This window comes from Rhinoraja longicauda, chromosome 38 (assembly GCF_053455715.1).
Source record: "Rhinoraja longicauda isolate Sanriku21f chromosome 38, sRhiLon1.1, whole genome shotgun sequence".
Classification (NCBI taxonomy): Eukaryota; Metazoa; Chordata; class Chondrichthyes; order Rajiformes; family Arhynchobatidae; genus Rhinoraja; species Rhinoraja longicauda.
The window spans coordinates 3636033-3658893 of record NC_135990.1 but is presented as its reverse complement, the minus strand read 5'-3'; the positions used below and the strand labels follow the sequence as shown (position 1 = coordinate 3658893).

Below are 22861 nucleotides of genomic sequence, written 5' to 3'. Positions count from 1 at the left end.
TGGACTTGAGTCTATGTCACTCAACATAGAGGATTTGAGTTCAGGAGCAAGAACCTACTGCAGTTGTACAGGGCCCTGGTGAGACCGCACTTGGGGTATTGTACGCAATTTTGGTTTCCTAATTTGAAGAAGGACATTATTGCTATTGAGGGAGTGCAGCGTAGATTCACCAGGTTGATTCCCGTGATGGCGGAACTGACATATGATGAAAGAATGGGTCGACTAGGATTGTATTCACTGGAATTTAGAAGGATGAGAGGGGGCCTTATAGAAATATATACAATTCTTAAAGTATTGGTCAGTCAAGATGCAGGAAAAATGTTCCCCATTTGCTGAATGTCAATGCACTTCTTCTGTGGCGTTTATGCCTTTTTAAGTAAAGCGACCAAAATTATACACAATACTTTGGCCTCAAAGGAAAAATGTTCCCGGTGTTGAGGGAGTCCAGAACCAGGGGTGACAATGTAAGAATAAGGGGTAGGGCATTTAGGACTGAGATGAGGAAAAACTTCTTCACCCAGAGAATTGTGAATCTGTGTGGAATGATCTGCCACAGAAGGCAGTGGAGGCCAGTTCACTGGATGTTTTCAAGAGAGAGTTAGATTTAGCTCTTGGGGCTAAAGGAATTAAGGGATGTGGGGAAAAAGCAGGAACGGGGTACTGATTTTGGATGATCATATTGAATGGCGGTGCTGGCTTGAAAGGCCGAATGGTCTATTTTTGCATGTTTCTGCGTTTCTACAGATTGTCAAAGTGAGGGTCTATGCAATAATCCCAGTAACTGTGAATCAACTGAAGGTATGTTTGATACCAGCTTAAATAAAATTTCCAGTGGGTATATATTAGAGGTGCCCTCTAATTTCTTCCGTCGTAGTCCATTAAAACTTGGCTCAAAGACAAAGTTGCCTAAATAACTCCCTGACTCTCAGTCTGAAGAAGGGTCTCGACCCGAAACGTCACCCATTCCTTCTCTCCAGAGATGCTGTCTGACCCGCTGAGTTACTCTAGCAGTTGGTGTCCACCTCCAGGGTGGTAGCGCGTAATAATAAGTCCTCCGTTATAATAAGCCTTTACAAAATAAAGCAAAACCAAAAAAAAAAGAAATCATTGATTCTTCCAAATAATTTCATCATAACAAATATTATCCAGTATACAAACTCAATCAAACACACTGGTGTTGGCTAATCTATAATTATATTCAAAGCTTGTGTACAGCGTACACTACATATAACCAACATACCTCTTTATCAAACATTTCTTGACACTCTTTATAGATAACATCCTCATTCTAAAACTATAATTCCACGCCATTGTGAGAAAACCCTTTGAAATTTGAGGGTAATAATGTTTGAAGATTATCAAGTCCATTCTTAGACTAGTTTCTTTCCTGTCAGTCACTGGTTCTGATCTTTAGATTTAATATTAAAAGAACACGTATTTGTAACACTTTCACAAGCTCTTTGGTGCATAGTTTCGAATGAAGATAAATTCCTTCCTCGTTTGTATTTCAACGTAAGATGAACAACTTTTGTTGTGTTGGTGCCTCTGCTTAGTTTCATTTGTGTGATACAGCGTGGAAACAGGCCCTTCGGCCCACCGAGTCTGTGTCGACCAGCGATCAACCCATACACGAGCTCTATCCTCTACTCAGAAGCCAATTAACCTGCAAGCCTGCACGTCTTTGAAGTGTGGAAGGAAAACCCACGCGGTCACGGGGAGAACGTGCAAACTCCACACAGACAGCGCCCGTGGTCAGGATCAAACCCGGGCCTCTGGCGATATAAAGCAGCAACTCTACCGCTGCGCCATTTACATTCTCCTTTTAGGGACGTGGTTAGATATTGAATGGACTGTGAAAACTCTCCTACAGGACATTCAACTCAATGGCGTCAGAGTGGACTTTGCATGTCCGCCCCTGTCATTAAAGCCTCAGGTTGGTGGGTCAATTACCCCTGGTGATGAGGTTGGTAGAATTGTTGGGATCGCAAGGCGGACAGGTTACATGAAAAATAAGTGAGGGTGGGAGCCAGTATAAACCTACTGGGTTGAATTGTCTATTGTCTACTCTATTGTCTATTGTCTATTGAATGGCTTCCTTCTATGTTGTAAGGAAATACGGAAATTCTTCAATCATTCGAGCCTTGCGATCAGTGGAGGTTAGTGATGGCTTTGGCCTTATCCAATAATTGCTCCTCATTTGAATGACTGCTCCTCATTTGAATAATTGCTCCTCATTTGAATTATCCATGAATAATGATTCATGGGATCAAACATTACAGAAACAGACCATTCGGCCCTGTATCTCCATGCTAGCCATCAAGTACGTTTTGTTTTAAAGACTTTCTTTATTTATGGACTGGAGTTAATTTTCTCAGAATGCTGGGTCTGACTCTTGGTACTAGATGAGATAACTTTCTTAGTAGTTGACCCACAGAAGGAGATTACAGTGCAGTGGTTTGTTCTGGACTAGTGAACCAGAAACTGTGACCCCAGTACTGTAACAAAATAAATAAATAACAGTTGGCAACCCCATTAATCCAGGCGATTGTTAATTAAATTGTTAAAGATTCTTAAAGCAACAGGTAGTGAAGGAACAGCAACAGGTAGAATCATAAGTTCATGTGATAGGAGCAGAATTAGGCCATTCGGCCCATCAAGTCTACTCCGCCATTCAATCATGGCCGATCTATCTTCCCCTCTCAACCCCATTTTCCTGCCTTCTCCCCATAACCCCTGACACCCATACCAATCAACAATCTATCAATCTCCACCTTAAAAAATATGTACATTGACTTAGCCTCTACCGTGGCAATGAATTCCACAGATTCACCACCCTCTGATTAAAGAAATTCTTCCTCGTCTCCTTTCTAAAGGCACATTCTTTTATTCTTAGGCTGTGGCCTCTGGTCCTAGACTATCCCACTAGTGGAAACATCCTCTCCACATCCACTCTATCCAAGCTTATCATATTCTTTAAGAGACATTTGGGCAGGATTGGTTTAGAGGGTTATAGCCAAGCACAGGCAGGTGGAACTAGCGTAGATGGGGCATGTTGGTCAGCATGGGCAAGTCGGGCCGAAGAGCCTATTTTCCAAGCTGTATGAGTCTATGAAATGCAAGTGGTTAATGGGTGGGAGATTGGAGATTTGGCCTTCTTATCCATTCTGCCCTGCGTACAACTCTAGTCACCCACCAAGTTTCTTCTGTTAAATGACTTCTGTGACTTCAGATAGCCCCTGCTTTCCCTCTATCCCCTCCCCATTCCCAGTTCTCTTACTGTCCCCGACCACATCCTATCTTTGTCCCGCCCCCTCCCCTGACATCAGTCTGAAGAAGGGTCTCGACCCGAAACGTCACCCGTTCCTTCTCTCCAGAGATGCTGCCTGTCCCGCTGAGTTACTCCAGCACTTTGTGTCTACCTTCGGTTTAGACCGGCATCTGCAGTTCTTTCCAGCATAATTCTGTTAAATCCTGGGTCTATAAGAACAATCCTATAGACAATAGACAATAGGTGCAGGAGGAGGCCATTCGGCCCTTCGAGCCAGCACCACCATTCAATGTGATCATGGCTGATCATTCTCAATCAGTACCCCGTTCCTGCCTTCTCCCCATACCCCCTGACTCCGCTATCCTTAAGAGCTCTATCAAGCTCTCTCTTGAATGCATTCAGAGAATTGGCCTCCACTGCCTTCTGAGGCAGAGAATTCCACAGATTCACAACTCTCTGACTGAAAAGGTTTTTCCTCATCTCAGTTCTAAATGGCCTACCCCTTATTCTTAAACTGTGGCCCCTTGTTCTGGACTCCCCCAACATTGTGTGTTTTTGGGGTTGTGTAATTTTAATGCCTATTTAATGCTTTTATTGTTGGACTGTGGGTGACTGAATTTCATCCAATATTGGATGACAAATAAAGCTATCTTGAATCTTGAATCTTGAATCTTGAATTGGGAACATGTTTCCTGCCTCTAAAGTGTCCAACCCCTTAATAATCTTATACGTTTCGATAAGATCTCCTCTCATCCTTCTAAATTCCAGTGTATACAAGCCTAGTCGCTCCAGTCTTTCAACATATGACAGTCCCGCCATTCCGGGAATTAACCTAGTGAACCTACGCTGCACGCCCTCAATAGCAAGAATCTTAGAAGGAAAATAAACAGGGGGGTCCATAGTTGGAAATTGGCATTTTCAGTGGAAAAAAACGCGGCTTCTATCCCACCCATCTGATCATCTGTCCACCATTTGTTGCTACACTTGCTTGAGAACATTTTAGGTCTTGCTAACCTAACCTTTCTTTGTTTAACGTGCCCGGTGTTAGTCTTGGCTTTGTGCGTTGTGGTAAAGAATATCCTCCACTTTAAATACTGAAAAGGTTCAAATCTATTTCTCTCGGTTTATTATGACATCTTTGCAATTTAAAATAAAGGATGAAATATTATTTGAATATTAACAAGATCAATCGTTTTTTAAAAATATATCGAGCCCTCCAGTATTCTCTCTTAAAGGCACATACGAGTGGCTCCGTTAGTGGCAGCCATTGTTCTAACGCAAATGACTTTGCTTGCTTTGCAAGGCTGCATAGCGAAAACTGGCAAACGGTGTAAGTAGGGATCTCGTAGCTCGCCCTGACCACCTCTAGGTGAGAACGGTGTAAGTAGGGATCTCTAACCACCTACAGATGAGAAGTACAACATCCTAGATCAAATCTCTGTGTTGGTCCAAAGAGGTCTCGGATATTAATGGAGACCAAACTGGGAACTTGACTGAACCCAGAAAAAGTTGGAGTAACTCAGCGGGACAGGCAGCTGAAGAAAAGTCTCGACCCGAAACGTCACCCATTCCTTCTCTCCATAGATGCTGCCAGTCCCGCTGGGTTACTCCAGCTTTTTGTTGTGTTTATCTTCGGTTTAAACCAGCGTCTGCAGTTCCTTCCCAATAAAACCGTGCATGAAACTTGTATTGTTAAGGACTGTACAGCGTGACTTCCCGATATGCCATGAATTAAATGTTTGAGCCGTTAAGAGAACTGCTTAATCCAGTCTACAGCTACCCCGACATTTACAATCTTACTTAGTAAGACATTGATATATCATTCGGGCAATTTTTGGCATAATGCACCTACACAAAAGTAGATACCTCATTGAACAATTTCAGTCTCCTCAAGAAAAACCCAAATGTAAGAATTTGCTTCTGAATCTTTTGAATTACATGGTGTTGTGTACACATGAGATGGAACTCGTTGTAGCTTCTTTGTGATGGACATTCCTTCCCAATGTTAACTGATCTCCACAGAGCCATCTTAACTCAAAACCTTCCAATCTGGAGGCAAAGTTTAATCAACTATTGGAGCAAAGAGTGACAACAGCTGGAACTGTGAGACCACCATCTTTTTTTCAAGAAGATCCTTAAACCCTCTTGCTTGACCAAGAAATGTAGATTTTAAGATCTGCCAATGTGTCAAATTCAGTGTGATGATGCACCTTTGAAACAACTCATGTGTTATATTAACCAAATTGTTTATGAGAAGGGAGGAAAATAGCTTGCAACAAGTATCTTAAACAAAGAACTACTTTGGACCACGCTTCTAGTTGTAGGTCTATAGCACAATGGTTCATTGCTGGACTGGGAGCCAATGTTCTGGGTTATTGACCTGGGCGATCTGAGCTTGAATCCCAACCAAGGTGATGGGAGAATTTAAAACCAAACGAATGAATAAATCTGGATTAATGTTAGCCGTAATAAAGGCCATTGAAAAGTCCACCTGATTAATTTTGCCCGTCGGGGGAGTAAACTGCTGGGAAGACTCTACGCCCCACGGATGTCGTTCACTTTTAACTCCCCCGTCAGTGAGCATTAGAGATGGATAAATAAATACTGTCAATGCCAGTGACACCCATAGGCTGCGATAAATAATTAAGAAACACATTGTTTTGATTTTACTTGCTTTTGACCGCCGTTTCTGTGCAGAGCCCGTCTGTGTTATAACCCAAGATAGACACAAAAAGCTGGTGTAACTCAACAAGACAGCCCAGAGATAGACAATAGACAATAGGTGCAGGAGGAGGCCATTCGGCCCTTCGAGCCAGCACCGCCATTCAATGTGATCATGGCTGATCATTCTCAATCAGTACCCCGTTCCTGCCTTCTCCCCATACCCCCTGACTCCGCTATCCTTAAGAGCTCTATCCAGCTCTCTCTTGAATGCATTCAGAGAATTGGCCTCCACTGCCTTCTGAGGCAGAGAATTCCACAGATTCACAACTCTCTGACTGAAAAGGTTTTTCCTCATCTCAGTTCTAAATGGCCTACCCCTTATTCTTAAACTTTGGCCCCTTGTTCTGGACTCCCCCAACATTGGGAACACGTTTCTTGCCTCTAACGTGACCAACCCCTTAATAATCTTATACGTTTCGATAAGATGTTGCCTGTCCCGCTGAGTTACTCCAGCTTTTTGTGTCTATCTTTGATTTAACCCAAGATCTCCAGTTCTTTCCTACAAATGTCATAACCCAGTTGGTTCCTCCTTGACTTGACCCAAGCTGAGGCGCGTTTAACTCATCAGTTAGGATGGGTTTCCAGGACGTTCTGACAGCTCCAAGTATCAGATGGCTATATCTTCTTCTGCACCTCCTGCCGATCTGATGGACCGAACTCCACCCCTACTCTAATTCCAGTCGCCGGATGTGTTATTGCTCCAGTTGTCGGTGTCACGATTACTTTCTGACCTTTAATGAAGCTACAAGACTCATTAGCTACATTACTTCCTTCAAAAGAAGCATCATTTTAGTGTCCTTCCATCATCGACTTCCATCACCACTTTGCACAATAATCAACCAGAAGCAGAACCGTTCCACAATTAGTTCCAAGAGGTCCTCTTTCCTTATCTTCAACAGTTTATCAATTATCCACTCCCAAGGTATGAAAAATGTATAAAATAATATGACACAAAACTATATCTCTAGATTAACTGGTATCTAAAAAAGAATCACAGTTATACAGAAGAAAAAAGAACGTTATTATATAATACATGACCTGCTAATTCCTCACATAACCTCACAAGTTAGAAGGGAGCTTCGATCGAACAGATTCCAAATCGGAACCAAAGCCTATTGATCCCTTGTGGGGAACGTTTTTGTCTTTAGATAATGTGATGGGAAAGTTGGCTGCAGATGCGCCCGGTATTTGTCCTTGTGGTGATTGAGGTAAAGATCCCGAAGGCATCTGCTTAGGTAGAGTCATGCACTCTGAGATGGAACTGCAAGGTTTGTTCGAGCGTTCAGGTGTAGCAAATGTCCTTAGGCTTCCCACAGCTTCACGGAGCGAGGAAGGACTACTCCGGTGCAATACTTGCGCCAGCTCTTGGGGCAAAGAAGGCTGAGATGCCGAGATGGTCTTAAGGTCGTGTGTGAGGCGTCCGATGGGCTGTGTGCTTCTGAGGGTAATGATCTGCTGGAGAGGGGCTCGGGGCAGGAGGAGGGAGGTCGGCGAACTCGACCCTTCGCTGCGGTCCTGTTGAAATGTCCGGGTGACCGCCGGGCTTTGGAGTGCAGGGTTGGGAGCGTGGGGGTGGTGGGGCAATGGGAGGCTGGGCAAGGTTGGCAATGGAGAAGCGGGGTTCTCGGCTGGGGCCGGGAGCGCCTGTTGCCCCTGTGGCCGTTGGAAGTGCGGGGAGGTGGGCAGGGGCAGGTGAGCCAGGCTTGGCGGCGGGGAGCTCATACCGACTGGGGCAAGGTGTCCTTGGCTCCCGGTGGGCGAGCTGGAGATCCGTGGAGGGCATTGCCTGGCCGCGGCGCACTGGGCTCCCCCCGGGAAGTGTCGGTGGCCGGCGCCGGGCTGGGGCGACCTTGGCGCGGCTGGGGAGTGGGGTTGGCCTGGTCCAGGGGAGGGCTGGTGGGTCTGGGCGGCCGGCGAGCCGCTGGGGAACTGCTGGAGGTGCCCCAGGCTGGGCGATGGAGAGCCAGACCTGGAGTGTTGCCCAGACGGGCGGCGAGAAGCCCCCAGCAGTTGGGTCTGGAGCTGGGATGGAGATCCCAGGCTGGAAGTTGGTGCGCTGGTGGAGGCTGGGTGCTGAGTCTTCCTCAGCTGCCTGGGGGTCTGGCTGGGTTGCTGCCCCAGAGAGCTGAGGATGGACAGAGGCGGCTGGAACATGGCCCCAGGCAGGCGAGGATGATGATGGGTCAGGGCGATGGCCACAGATGTTGTGGCAGCCGCCGCCTGCAAGGGCGCCCGGACCAGAGGGGTCCAGATGACCGGTGCTGGTGAGGGTTCGGCTGGGCTGGTCTTCTGCACGGTCTGGGCCATCTCCCGGTCATGCTGCACGATCTGCTGGATGATCTCGCTCTCCTGGTAGTTCAACGCGCCCGAGTTGAGGTCGTTCTGCACCTTGTGTAGCAAGATGGAGTTCTTCTTACCTGCCCAAACAAAAAGACAAAACCGTGGAAGAATGTTAGATTGTCATTGCAGGTGAGAGCACAGAATGTACTCACCTCTCAATGGCGTTTACTCGGTTAATTCCCGGAATGGCTATCAACAAACTGTCAAATTTGAGGAAGGATATTCTTGCTATTGAGGGCGTGCAGCGTAGGTTTACTAGTTTAATTCCCGGAATGGCGGGACTATCATATGTTGAAAGACTGGAACGACTAGGCTTGTATACACTGGAATTTAGAAGGAAGAGAGGGGATCTTATCGAAACGTATAAGATTATTAAGGGGTTGGACACATTAGAGGCAGGAAACATGTTCCCAATGTTGGGGGAGTCCAGAACAAGGGGCCACAGTTAAGAATAAGGGGTAAGCCATTTAGAACGGAGATGAGGAAAAACGTTTTCAGTCAGAGAGTTGTGAATCTGTGGAATTCTCTGCCTCAGAAGGCTGTGGAGGCCAATTCTCTGAATGCATTCAAGAGAGAGCTAGATACAGCTCTTAAGGATAGCAGAGTCAGGGGGTATGGGGAGAAGGCAGGAACGGGGTACTGTTTGAGAATGATCAGCTATGATCACATTGAATGCCGGTGCTGGCTCGAAAGGCCGAATGGCCTCCTCCTGCACCAATTGTCTATTGTCTATTGTCTATTGACAGAGTCTCTTGCCCAGAGTAGGGGAATCGAGGACCAGAGGACACAGGTTCAAGGTGAAGGGGAAAAGATTTCATAGGAATCCGATGGGTAACGTTTTCACACAGAGGGTGTAAGACATTAACTGCAGATGCTGGTACAAATAGAAGGTATTTATTCACAAAATGCTGGAGTAACTCAGCAGATCAGGAGCATCTCAGGCGAGAAGGAATGGGTGACGTTTCGGGTCGAGACCCTTCTTCAGTCAGAGGGTGTTGGGTGTATGGAACAAGCTGCCTGAGGAGGTAGTTGAGGCTGGGACTATCCCAACGTTTAAGAAACAGTTAGACAGGTACATGGATAGGACAGGTTTGGAGGGATATGGACCAAGCACAGGCAGGTTGCACTAGTGTAGCTGGGACATTGTTGGCCTGTGTGGGCAAGTTGGGCCGAAGTGGCCTGTTTCCACACTGTATCACTCTATAGCTCTATCACTGGAAATCTCATTAGGAACAGCTGGGAGCATCTAGGATCAGAGGGAACAGCCTCAGAATAAAAGGACGTGCCTTTAGAATGGAGATGAGGAAGAATTTATTTTGCCTTGTCTACATTTTTTTTTAGCATAATGAAAGGCATAGGGTGGTTGTGGAAAGTATGTTTCCAGTGGTGGGAGAGTCTAGGAACAGGGATCACAGCCTCAAAATTAAAGGGCGCTCTTTTAGAGAGGAGGTGAGGAGGAACTTCTCAGAGGGTAGTTAATCTGACGAGCTCATTGCCACAGAGGGCTGTGGAGACCAAATAGGTGGATATTTTTAAGGCAGAGATCATATCATATCATATCATATATATACAGCCGGAAACAGGCCTTTTCGGCCCTCCAAGTCCGTGCCACCCAGCGATCCCCGTACATTAACACTATCCTACACCCACTAGGGACAATTTTTTTAAACATGTTTACCCAGCCAATTAACCTACATACCTGTACGTCTTTGGAGTGTGGGAGGAAACCGAAGATCTCGGAGAAAACCCACGCAGGTCACGGGGAGAACGCACAAACTCCTTACAGTGCAGCACCCGTAGTCAGGATCGAACCTGAGTCTCCGGCGCTGCATTCGCTGTAAAGCAGCAACTCTACCGCTGCGCTACCGTGCAGACGGGTTCTTGATTAGAACGGGTGTCAAGGGTTATGGGGAGAAGGCAGGAGAATGGGATTAGGAGGCAGAGATCAGCCAAGATTGAATGGCGGAGTGGACTCAATGGGCCGAATGGCCTAATTCTACTGCTATAAATTGTGAACTAACCAGAAAGTGGTGAATCGGTGGAATCATTGCCACAGACGGCTATGGAGGTCAGGTCATTGGGTATTTTTAATGTAGGGATTGATAAATTCTTGATCAATGTTACAATGCGAAGGCGGAACCTCTTTGCGTGTCAGGCAGCATCCCTGGAGGACATGGATAGGTGACATTTCCAGCCTATCCTTGTCCTCCAGACATGCTGCCTGGTCTGCTGAATTACTCCGACACTTTGTCTTTTGTCTTTCCCTGTAAACAAGCATCTGCAGTTCCTTGTGACTCCAAATAAGGTCTAGGATTAGCCATGAAAAGAAAGAATGTTGGGTCAGTCATGAGGAGCTGTGAGATCTACGTGGGTTCCTTTCTCTTCACAATTATTTAATCTGCTTTATTGCTGCAAAACCTCCAAATCCTTCACCTTGTCTAACTAAGGCTGCAGTGGATTTGTGTTTAAGCTTCGGTTAGATCAATAGACAATAGACAATAGACAATAGGTGCAGGAGTAGGCCATTCAGCCCTCTGAGCCAGCACCACCATTCAATGCGATCATGGCTGATCACTCTCAATCAGTACCCCGTTCCTGCCTTCTCCCCATACCCCCTCACTCCGCTATCCTTAAGAGCTCTATCCAGCTCTCTCTTGAAAGCATCCAACGAACTGGCCTCCACTGCCTTCTGAGGCAGAGAATTCCACACCTTCACCACTCCCTGACTGAAAAAGTTCTTCCTCATCTCCGTTCTAAATGGCCTACCCCTTATTCTTAAACTGTGGCCCCTTGTTCTGGACTCCCCCAACATTGGGAACATGTTTCCTGCCTCTAATGTGTCCAATCCCCTAATTGTCTTATATGTTTCAATAAGATCCCCCCTCATCCTTCTAAATTCCAGTGTATACAAGCCTAATTGCTCCAGCCTTTCAACATACGACAGTCCCGCCATTCCGGGAATCAACCATGTGAACCTACGCTGCACGCCCTCAATCGGCACAGTGGAACAACAGTAGAGTTGCTGCCTTATAGCGCCAGAGACCCAGGTTTGATCCTGACTCTGGTGCTGTCTGTACGGAGTTTGTACGTTCTCCCTGTGACTGCGTGTGTTTCCCTCCGGGCGCTCCGGTTTCCTCGTAGTCAGGACCGAACCCGGGTCTCTGGCAATGTAAGGTATCACCCGCCTGATCTGAAGAAGGGTCGCGACCTGAAACGTCACCCATTCCTTCTCTCCAGAGATGCTGCCTGTCCCGTTGATTTACACCAGCTTTTTGTCTCTTCTTGCCTGTTCTATTCTCCGAGCAAGGAAACTGCTCGAATTTCACAGAAGACACAGCACAGAAAGTGATCATTTAGCACAACTGGTCTTTAGTGGTTTTAATCAAGCTTATTCCAGTTCACCTCCATCTTCATAACTTATATTTCCTTTTCTCCTGGATATTTCCTTGCTTTCTCAATGTAAAAGGTTCTACATTCTCACCATGCTCCGACTAGTTTATGCCAATTTCCTTCTTGGATTGGACCAGTGGCTATTTAATGTTTTCTCCCTGTCAATGGCTCGATTGTAATCATGTATTGTCTTTCCGCTGACTGGTTAGCACGCAACAAAAGCTTTTCACTGTACCTCGGTACACGTGACAATAAACTAAATTGAACTGAACTGAACTTCATTGGAGACCCTCGGACTATCATTAATCAGGCTCTTCTGGACTTTATCTTGCACTAAACATTATTCATGTTATTCCTTTTATCATGTCATAGAGTGATACAGTGTGGAAACAAGCCCCTCGGCCCAACTTGCCCATACCGGCCAACATGTCCCAGCTTCACTAGTCCCACCTGCCTGCATTTGGTCCATATTCCTCCAAACTTGTCCTAGCCATGTACCTGTCTAATTGTTTCTTAAACGTTGGGATAGTCCCAGCCTCAACTACTTCCTCTGGCAGCTTGTTCCATACACCCATCACCCTTTGAGTGACAAAGTAACCCCTCAGATTCCTATTAAATCTTTTCCCCTTCACCTTAAACCTGTGTCCTCTGGTCCTCGATTCCACTACTCTGGGCAAGAGACTCTGTGCGTCTACCCGATCTATTCCTCTCATGTATCTGTACACAGTGGACGGCTTGATTGTAATCATGTTATTGTCTTTCCGCTGACTGGTTGGTAGCGGAAGCTTTTCACTGTACCTCAGCACACGTGACAATAAACTAAACTGAACTACAGGGCGATTGCTCCGTCACAGAGTGAGTTACGTTGTCGCCATTATTGTTTTCCACCTGAGTGCACATAAATGCCAACAACAACTGCAAATGTTGTAAGTCTGAAATAAAATTGGAAAATACTGTCAATATTCACCCACTTGAGCCATTGCTAGTAAATGGAGAAATAGAGTTAATGTTTCAGGACAAATATGTTTCTGTATCCAAGCAGAAATCAGAATAATTTCTACTCCCAAGGGAATACTCATTAATTAATACTCACCTGGAATTGTTCCAATATAGTTTCGTTTAGTTTAGTTTAGAGATACAGCGCAGAAACAGGCCCTTCGGCACACCGCGTCCACAACGACCAGCGATCCCTGCACACTTACTCTACCCGACACACACTAGGGACCATTTGCACTTATACCAAGCCAATTATCCTACAAACCTGTGAGCCTTTGGAGGGTGGGAGGAAACCGAAGATTTCAGATAAAAGTGGCTCCCCGCAGGTCACGGGGAGAACGTACAAACTCCGTACAGACGGCGCCCGTAGTCGGGATCGAACACGGGTCTCTGGCGATGTAGGGCAGCAACTTTACCGCTGCGCCACCATGTGGCTCTTATAAACTATAATTAGGTTATAGATATAAATTATATATAATAGACATCCATGTGAGAAAGGTTTAGTCTGAGCATAAGGGACAGGCACAGAATTAGGCCATTCGGCCCATCAAGTCTACTCTGCCATTCGATCATGGCTGATCTATCTCTCCCTCCTAACCCCATTCTCCTGCCTTCTCCCCATAACCCCTGACACCCATACTGATCAATATTCCAGAGCATAATAGATAGATTGATTCAACTTCCTACTGGTATTATAGTCTCCTTAAAATTGACTAGCATGGTAACTGACCAGGGGGAATTTAGAAAGTACCTGTTCCTGTCACCTCCTGTTCGCGTGCACGATCCTCCAGATAAACTGCTGAACCAAATTTGGCACGGTGGCACAGTGGTAGAGGTACTGCCTTTCAGCGCCAGAGACCCGAGTTCGATCCCAAGTACGTTCTCCCCGTGACCTGCGTGGGTTTTCTCCGAGATCTTCGGTTTCCTCCCACACTCCAAAGACGTGCAGGTTTGTAAGTTAATTGGCTTGGTATAAATGTAAAACTGTCCCTAGTGTGTGTAGGATAGTGTTAATGTGCGGGTAGGAAAATAACCGCAGATGCTGGTACAAATCGAAAGTATCACAAAATGCTGGAGTAACTCAGCAGGTCAGGCAGCATCTAGGAGAGAGGGACAGTCTGAAGAAGGGTCTCGACCCGAAACGTCACCCATTCCCTCTCTCCTGAGATGCTGCCTGACCTGCTGAGTTACTCCAGCATTTTGTGATACCTGTTAGTGTGCGGGGATCGCTGGTCGGTGCAGTCTCGATGGGCCGAAGGGCCTGTTTCCACGCTGTATCTCTAAACTAAACTAAATTAAAAGTCAAAGTAGAAAAAAAACCAAGCAGCTACATTCTGAGTTCTATTCACCTGGTCTTAGGGTCAATGAGTCGTACAACACAGTACAGTACACGCGACAACTATAATCTAAACTAGCCAGAATCAATTGCTTAGATCTAATTGAGTAAATACACATAATCATCGAATTTCATTGGGAAAAAAATCTATGAATATGAATGACTAATTCACAGAATGCAGGGGGACTGGGACATATTAGTATATTAGTATTATATGTATATATAATATATATGTATATGTATATGCATATGCATATGTAGATAATGTATATGTATATTATTAGTATATTAGACATATTAGTATTATATGTTTACTAGAACAAGTGGACCCGTTGGGCCCAAACCTCTCCTGCATTGGTGAGGCACCCTCTCCATCCCCCCCTCCCCTCCCCTCTCCCCCCTCCCTTCCCCCTCCCCCTCTCCCTCCTCCCCTCCTCCCTCCCTCCCCCTCCCTCCCTCCCTTCCCCCTCCCCCTCCTCCTTCCCCCACCTCCCTCCATCCCCCTTCCCACTGCCTCCTTCCCCCTACCTCCCCCTCCCCCTTCCGCTCCCCCCTCCCCCTCCCCCCCACTCCATCCCCCTCAACCCCCCCTTATACTCCCCTTCCCCCTTCTCCTCCCCCACTCCATCCCCCTCAACCCCCCTTATACTCCCTCCTCCCCCTCCCTCCCCCCTCACTCCCTCCCTCCCTCCTCCCCACTCCCTCCCTAGGAGATGGATTTAAACTTTAAAATGTGAATAACTTAAAAAATCTAACACCGATTTCAATGAAACTTCTTCCGTTAGCACCAAAGGGACAACGGTGAGTAAGTTGGGCCTAAAATTGTCGCGCTACCGTGTACCGTTTTGTCTGTAGTTCAGGAACAAACAAAGAAACAAACGAGAGCTTTAGTATATAGATATCAATGAACCATCTTCTAACCCATGTTCGGGATGTGAGTACGTTTGTTATTGAAATACCTCTGGACAGATAATAGGGGGAGGTCGGAGTCTGGCAGGTCACTGAGATCTTAAACATTGCTGGCAGTGAATCAAGAACTGTGCCACTGTGTATATGGATAGAAATACCCAGAGTTAGCATCCTCCAGCTCATTAGCTGATAGACCCTCCTCAAAGTAAAAATTGGGATAAAGCTTCAAAGAGTTACTAAGCACTGCCGAATGATTAAACATGTCGCTCGGCAATTTGCATTCCTGTTGCTGAACGTTCTAAAATTAAAATAGAGAAACATAATTTTGCAGAAAATTATGGGGCTGCTGCTGTTAAATATTTATGAGGCTCAACCTCTCCTGACCCAAAACAATTTGCATTTCTTATACATTATTTGCTCTGTTGCTAACTAGGGAAGAATAATTTAAGTCGCTGCAGACAAGTGAATCTCACATCAGCAGCAGGGGAGTTTATAAGGGGTGAGTAGATGGAATAAAATTAATTGTCATTTGCACCAGTAAAAGACAGCAGAAAGTGCTGTGGGGGACGAGAATGGGAGAGGGGTGAATTGGATTGTTCCTGAAGATTTGTTGTAGGAAGGAATTGCAGATGCTGGTTTAAACAGAGACCCCTGTTCGATCCTGACCTCGGGTGCTGTCTGTACGGAGTTTGTACGTTCTCCCCGTGACCTGCGTGGGGTTTCTCCGGGTGCTCCGGTTTCCCCCCACACTCCAAAGACGTGCAGGTTTGACTCTGACTGATGACTGACTGTGGACATCCCATGGCTAAAGATACTTGAGTAGACGCAAAAAGCTGGAGTAACTCAGCGGGTCAGACAGCATCTCTGGAGAAAAAGAATAGGTGATGTTTCGTTTCGAGACCCTTCTTCAGACCCATAGGTGACGTTTCGGGTCGAGACCCTTCTTCAGACCCCTTTAAAGATACTCGCAAGTATGGTTGCATTACTCTATGTTATTTAAATTTTTTTCAATTTTGTTTTTCGACTTTAATTAATTAATCAAATAGTTGACTGATTCATAAATATCTCCATCGGAAACATTTGCAAATGACCTTTGTCTGAAGGCAATCAGCACCTTACAAGCAGGTGGCACAGCGGTAGAGTTGCTGCCTTAGAGCGACGGTGACCCGGGTTAGATCCCGACTACGGGTGCTGCCTGTGCGGAGTTTGCATGTTCTCCCCGTGACAGCGTGGGTTTCCCCCTGGTGCTCCAGATTCCCCCCACATTCCAAAGACATACAGGTCTGCAGGTTAATTTTCCCCAGTGTTAGGATAGAACTAGTGTGCGGGTAATTGTTGGTCGGTGGGCCGAGGGGCCTGTTTTCCGGGCTGCATCTCTAAAACTAAAACTAAAAACGCAAGGCTTCAGAATCCACCCTCCAAGTCTTACTTGTGAGGATATATCTTCAGCTTCACCAAGTTTAGTTAAGTGTAGTTTATTATTGCTGTCACCTGTACTGAGGTACAGCGAAAACCTTTTATTTGCGTGCTAACTAGTTAAAGGAAAGTTTTAGTTTAAGTTTAGAGATACAGTACGGAAACAGGCCCTTCGGCCCACCGAGTCCGAGCCGGCCAGCGATCCCCGCACACTAACACTATCCTACACCCACTAGGGACAATTTTTACATTTGCCCAGCCAATGAACCTACATACCTGTACGCCTTTGGAGTGTGGGAGGAAACCGAAGATCTCGGAGAAAACCCACGCAGGTCACGGGGAGAACGTACAAACTCCGTACAGATGGCGCCCGTAGTCAGGATCGAACCCGAGTCTCCGGCGCTGCATTCGCTGTAAGGCAGCAACTCTACCGTTGCGCGGTATTATTTCTTGAATTGTTATTATATATTACAGTATCTACCTATTGGTTTGGCAGGCCTGTTAGGCTGCTGCAAGTAAGAATGTTGTTGTCCTGTAGTCAGTACATATGACAATTAAACACAAACGGACACAAAGTGTTGGAGGAACTCTGTGGGTCAGGCAGCAACTCTGGAGAACATGGACACGCAACGTTTTGGGTCGAGACCCTTCTTCGGACTCAGAGTTTCCCTTGGTGATTCCTGATACTGTTTCAGTTTCAGTTTCAGTTTCAGTTTCAGTTTCAGTTTCAGTTTCAGTTTCAGTTTCAGTTTCTGTTTCTGTTTCAGTTTCAGTTTCAGTTTCTGTTCAGTTTAGTTTATTGTCACGCGTACTGAGGTACAGTGAAAAGCTTTTGTAGCATGCCAGCCAGCCAGCAGAAAGACGATACGCGATTACAATCGATCCATTTGCATTGTACGGAAGCATGATAAGGGAATAACGTTTAGTGCAAGGTAAAGCCAGCAAAGTCTGATCAAGAATAGTCTGAGGTCCTCTGACTAAAGAACATGAACACATGAGTGGTAGAGCTGTTTCCCTCACAGTGTCAGGGACCCGGGTTCGATCCTGACTACGGGTGTTGTATGTACGAAGTTTGTACGTTCTCCTTGTGACCACATGGGTTTTACCCCTGTATTTTGTAAATGCCTCTGGGTCAGGTTGCACGTGGAAAAGATTACAAGTACTCAGGCTCAAAGCTGTTTAGTTTAGTTGAGTTTAGTTTAGAGATACAGCACGTAACAGGCCCTTCGGCCCACCGAGTCAATGCGCCCCAACGATCTCCGCACACTAACATTATCCTACACACACTAGTGACAATTTTTACACATACACCAAGCCAATTAACCTACAAACCTGCACGTCTTTGGAGTGTGGGAGGAAACCGAAGATCTTGGAAAAAACCCATGTGGTCATGGGGAGAACGTACAAACTCCGTACAGACAGCGCCCGTAGTCGGGATCGAACCCGGGCCTCTGGCGCTGCAAGCGCTGTAAGGCAGCAACTCTACCGCTGCACCAGGAACTTGTAGTGAGTTGAGATTGGGTCAGGTATTAATTCAACAGTTCAATTCTTAGAATGGAATCTACAAGTGGTTGATGTGATGAACATACTTCATCGCTCGATCAACTGAGAAGATTGTTGGCTGCAACCTTACCCCCCCATTGACGAACTGTACACTGCAAGGGCCAGGAAGCGAGCGGGCAAGATCATCTCTGACCCCTCTCATCCTGGCCACAAACTCTTTGAAGCACTTCCCTCTGGAAGGCGACTGGACTGTCAAAGCAGCCACAGCCAGACATAAAAACAGTTTTTCTCCACAACCATTAGCTCTACTCAACAACCAAAAGCCTGTAGCCTCCTTTTGCTCCGGTATTTTATTTAATTCTTCACATGTTTAATTTATGATGTTTTATTATTCATTGTTTACTGTATGTCGTGTTGTTACTTGCGAGCAAAGCACCAAGGCAAATTCCTTGTATATGTACATACTTGGCCAATAAAATTTATTCAATTCAATTCAATTCATACTGATGCAAACCCTAAAGAGTTAATCCCATGATATCTCATCAATAATGCCCTGCATCATTCGAGAGGATCACCCAGGCTAATCAACTCTAACAGCAGTCAGGAATGTGAATTATCTTGGCTCAGTTAATAATTTAAATGCCATTTGATTGCATGGATTTATGATAGAACGGAAGGATCTATTGACTGCCGGGGGAGGAAGATAGGGTTCCAGTGGTAGAAATAAGGAACTGCAGATGCCGGATAATACACAAAAGGGCACAGAGTGCTGGAGTAACTCAGCGGGTCAGGCAGCATCTCTGGAGAACATGGATAGGTGACGTTTCACAGAGTGCTGGAGTAACTCAGCGGGTCAGGCAGCATCTCTGGAGAACATGGATAGGTGACGTTTCACAGAGTGCTGGAGTAACTCAGCGGGTCAGGCAGCATCTCTGGAGAGAAGGAATGGGTGATATTTTGGGTCGAGACACATCTGACCCGATAGATGATGTTTTGGGTCTGAAGATGGGTCCTGACCCGAAACATGACCCAAAATAATGAACATAATCTTTTGAAATAATGATAAAAAATTTAAATAACCAATTAACAAGCTCATAAGTTCCTACGCCATTTGGCCCATCAGGTCCGCTCTGCCTTTCAGTCACGGCTGATCTATCTTTCCCTCTCCATCCTATTCTCCTGCTTTCTACCCGTAACCTTTGACACCTGTACTAATGACGATCCTGCTAATCTCTGCTTTAAAAGTACCATGTGACTCGACCTCCATGGCCATCAGTAGCGATGAATTCCACGGATTCACCAGCCTCTGTTTAAAGAACATAGAAACATAGAAACATAGAAAATAGGTGCAGGAGTAGGTCATTCGGCCCTTCGAGCCTGTACGCACCGCCATTCAATATGATCATGGCTGATCATCCAACTCAGTATCCCGCACCTGCCTTCTCTCCATACCCCCTGATCCCTTTAGCCACAAGGGCCACATCTAACTCCCTCTTAAATATAGCCAATGAACTGGCCTCAACTACCTTCTGTGGCAGAGAATTCCACAGATTCACCACTCTCTGTGTGAAAAAAAACGTTCTCATCTCGGTCCTAAAAGACTTCCCCCTTATCCTTAAACTGTGACCCCTTGTTCTGGACTTCCCCAACATCGGGAACAATCTTCCTGCATCTAGCCTGTCCAACCCCTTAAGAATTTAGTAAGTTTCTATAAGATCCCCCCTCAATCTTCTAAATTCCAGCGAGTACAAGCCGAGTCTATCAAGTCTCGAATAGTCTCCAGCAGTAGAGTTGCTGCCTCACAGCGCCAGAGACCCGGATTCGACCCTGACTACGGTTGCTGTCTGTGCGGAGTTTGCACGTTCTCCTTGTGACCACGTGGGTTTTCCCTGGGTGCTCCGGTTCCTCCCACATCCCAAATGCACATCAATGGGAGAGCTTGGAAATTGCTCGATAAATTCAAGCCTTTCTCTGATACAATCGACTATATTTTCTCCTCACCTGCACCGTCAGAGAACGTAACCTTCCCTTCAATAATTAAAGATTTAGTCAATCTATTTGATGCAGATTCCCACCGCTCTTATCTTGTTAATGTCAATAACATTGATGTTTCTCTATCATTCCCAGGATTACTTTAGTTTGTGACTTCAGAGTGATGAATTGATCAAGACTACTCTATGCAGTGCAAGCTTTAAGCAATGTTTCCTCACATGTAGGTGAATTGAACAGGCAGGTTATTGATTCTTTTTGCTGTCTAATCTCCAGTTCATTGAGAACTTATTGAAAAGAATTGAAGTCAGTCGTATCTGAATTATGTCTATCATCGGCGCAAATCTCAACCATTCGATAAACCGCCGCGCCATTCATCAGATTGCCAGTTCTTTGCAATATACCGGTGCAGGAGAAACTGCTTTAGTTTAGTTTAGTTTAGAGATACAGCGCGGAAACAGGCCCTTCGGCCCACCGAGTCCGGGCCAACCAGCGATCCCCGCACACTAACACTATCCTACACAGACCAGGGACGATTTACAATTATACCAAGCCAATTAACCTACATACCTAGTGAGACCTCACCTGGAGTACTGTGCGCAGTTTTGGTTTCCAAATTTGAGGAAGGATATTCTTGCTATTGAGGGAGTGCAGCGTAGGTTTCATATCATATCATCATATCATATATCTACAGCCGGAAACAGGCCTTTTCGGCCCTCCAAGTCCGTGCCGCCCAGTGATCCCCGTACATTAACACTATCCTACACCCACTAGGGACAATTTTTACATTTACCCAGCCAATTAACCTACATACCTGTACGTCTTTGGAGTGTGGGAGGAAACCGAAGATCTCGGAGAAAACCCACGCAGGTCACGGGGAGAACGTACAAACTCCTTACAGTGCAGCACCCGTAGTCAGGATCGAACCTGAGTCTCCGGCGCTGCATTCGCTGTAAAGCAGCAACTCTACCGCTGCGCTACCGTGCCGCCCGTTTACTAGGTTAATTCGCGGAATGGCGGGACTGTCATATGTTGAAAGACTGGAGCGACTAGGCTTGTATACACTGGAATTTAGAAGGATGAGAGGAGATCTTATCGAAACGTATAAGATTATTAAGGGGTTGGACACGTTAGAGGCAGGAAACATGTTCCCAATGTTGGGGGAGGCCAGAACAAGGGGCCACAGTTTAAGAATAAGGGGTAGGCCATTTAGAACGGAGATGAGGAAAAACTTTTTCAGTCAGAGAGTTGTGAATCTGTGGAATTCTCTGCCTCAGAAGGCAGTGGAGGCCAATTCTCTGAATGCATTCAAGAGAGAGCTAGATAGAGCTCTTAAGGATAGCGGAGTCAGGGGGTATGGGGAGAAGGCAGGAACGGGGTACTGATTGAGAATGATCAGCCATGATCACATTGAATGGCGGTGCTGGCTCGAAGGGCCGAATGGCCTCCTCCTGCACCTACTGTCTATTGTCTATTGTCTATACCTGCACGTCTTTGGAGTGTGGGAGGAAACCGAAGATCTCGGAGAAAACCCACGCAGACCACTGGTTCTAGACTCTCCCACCAGTAGAAACATTCTAGGAATGCTCAATTGCAAACGAACAACTTTACTGGAATTGTACAAATGGTCAGAAAGGGGGATGAATGAAATTACTTCAAAATGGGTTATTGTGAAAGTCTCATTTGACCTGCATCAAATTGCACAGAGATGACACCGTCGAAGAAGGTTTAGTTCAGTTTAGTTTACAGATACAGCACTACAGCACGGAAACAGGAACTGCAGATGCTGGCTTAAACCGAAGATAGACACAAAATGCCGGAGTAACTCATATTCAGACTGAAGAAGGGTCTCGACCCGAAACGTCACCCATTCCTTCTATCCAGAGATGCTGCCTGTCACGCTGAGTTACTCCAGCATTTTGAGTCTATCTTCGGGTTTGTAGGTTAATTGGCCTCTGTAAATTGACCAGAGTGTAGGGAGTGGATGTAAAAGTGGAATAACATAGAACTAGTGTGAATGGGTGATCGATTGTCAGCGCGGATTTGGTGGGCCGAAGGGCCTGTTTCCATGCGGTATCTCTAAAGTGCTGCTGGGTGATCGACGGTTGGCGTGGACCCGGTGGACCGAAGGGCCTGTTTCCATGCTGGCTCTGTAAAGTGCGTCTGGATGATCGAGGGTCAGTGTCGAACCGGTGGGCCGAAGGGCCTGTTTCCATGCTGGCTCTGTAAAGTGCGTCTGGATGATCGGGGGTCAGTGTCGAACCGGTGGGCCGAAGGGCCTGTTTCCATGCGGTATCTCTAAAGTGCTGCTGGGTGATCGATGGTTGGCATGGACTCGGTGGGCCGAAGGGCCTGTTTCCATGCTGTATCTCTAAAGTGCGTCTGGGTGATCTATGGTTGGCATGGACTCGATGGGCCGAAGGGCCTGTTTCCATGCTGTATCTCTAAAGTGCGTCTGGATGATCGACGGTTGGCGTGGACTTGATGGGCCAAAGGGCCTGTTTCCATGCTGCCTCTGTAAAGTGCGTCTGGATGATCGAGGGTCAGTGTCGAACCGGTGGGCCGAAGGGCCTGTTTCCATGTCGTACTTCTCAACTAACCTAGGCTGACAGGGGCTAACCAGAAGTCACCGTAGAGATGTGGAGGAAGGAGCTGTGGACACTGGTTTACACCGAAGGTAGATGCAAAATGCTGCAGTAACTCAGTTACTTTGATAACAAGCACGCTTTGATTTATCAAGAGCTAGGTGTAACCCCCCATGAAGATGGATATCCCAGCATGGAAGACTTAATGCTGCAATGCCGAACTCTGAATTTTACTGCTGAGATAATTACTGGTAATTAAAGTGGATTTGAAATGCACTTGTCTCAGGGGCATGCAAGCTCTACAGCGTTTCGTGAGTGCCATACTTATAGCTGCTCAATATTAGTCTTAATCGTTGGTTTAAAGGGGATTACACGTGAATGTCAGAAAAATATACATGGAAGCTT

The 22861-nt window shown here is 46.2% G+C and overlaps 1 protein-coding gene across 1 annotated transcript in view; it reads right to left on the bottom strand.

Annotated features, from left to right (window-relative positions):
• Window positions 1-7037: 7037 nt before the first annotated feature.
• Window positions 7038-22861, bottom strand: part of hcn4 (hyperpolarization activated cyclic nucleotide-gated potassium channel 4) — a 274698-nt gene continuing 258874 nt past the window's right edge. Inside the window, exon 8 of the mRNA XM_078429699.1 lies at window positions 7038-8409. Coding sequence (XP_078285825.1) covers window positions 7052-8409 — 1358 coding nt within the window. The 3' untranslated portion in view covers window positions 7038-7051. The remainder of the gene's footprint in view (window positions 8410-22861) is intronic.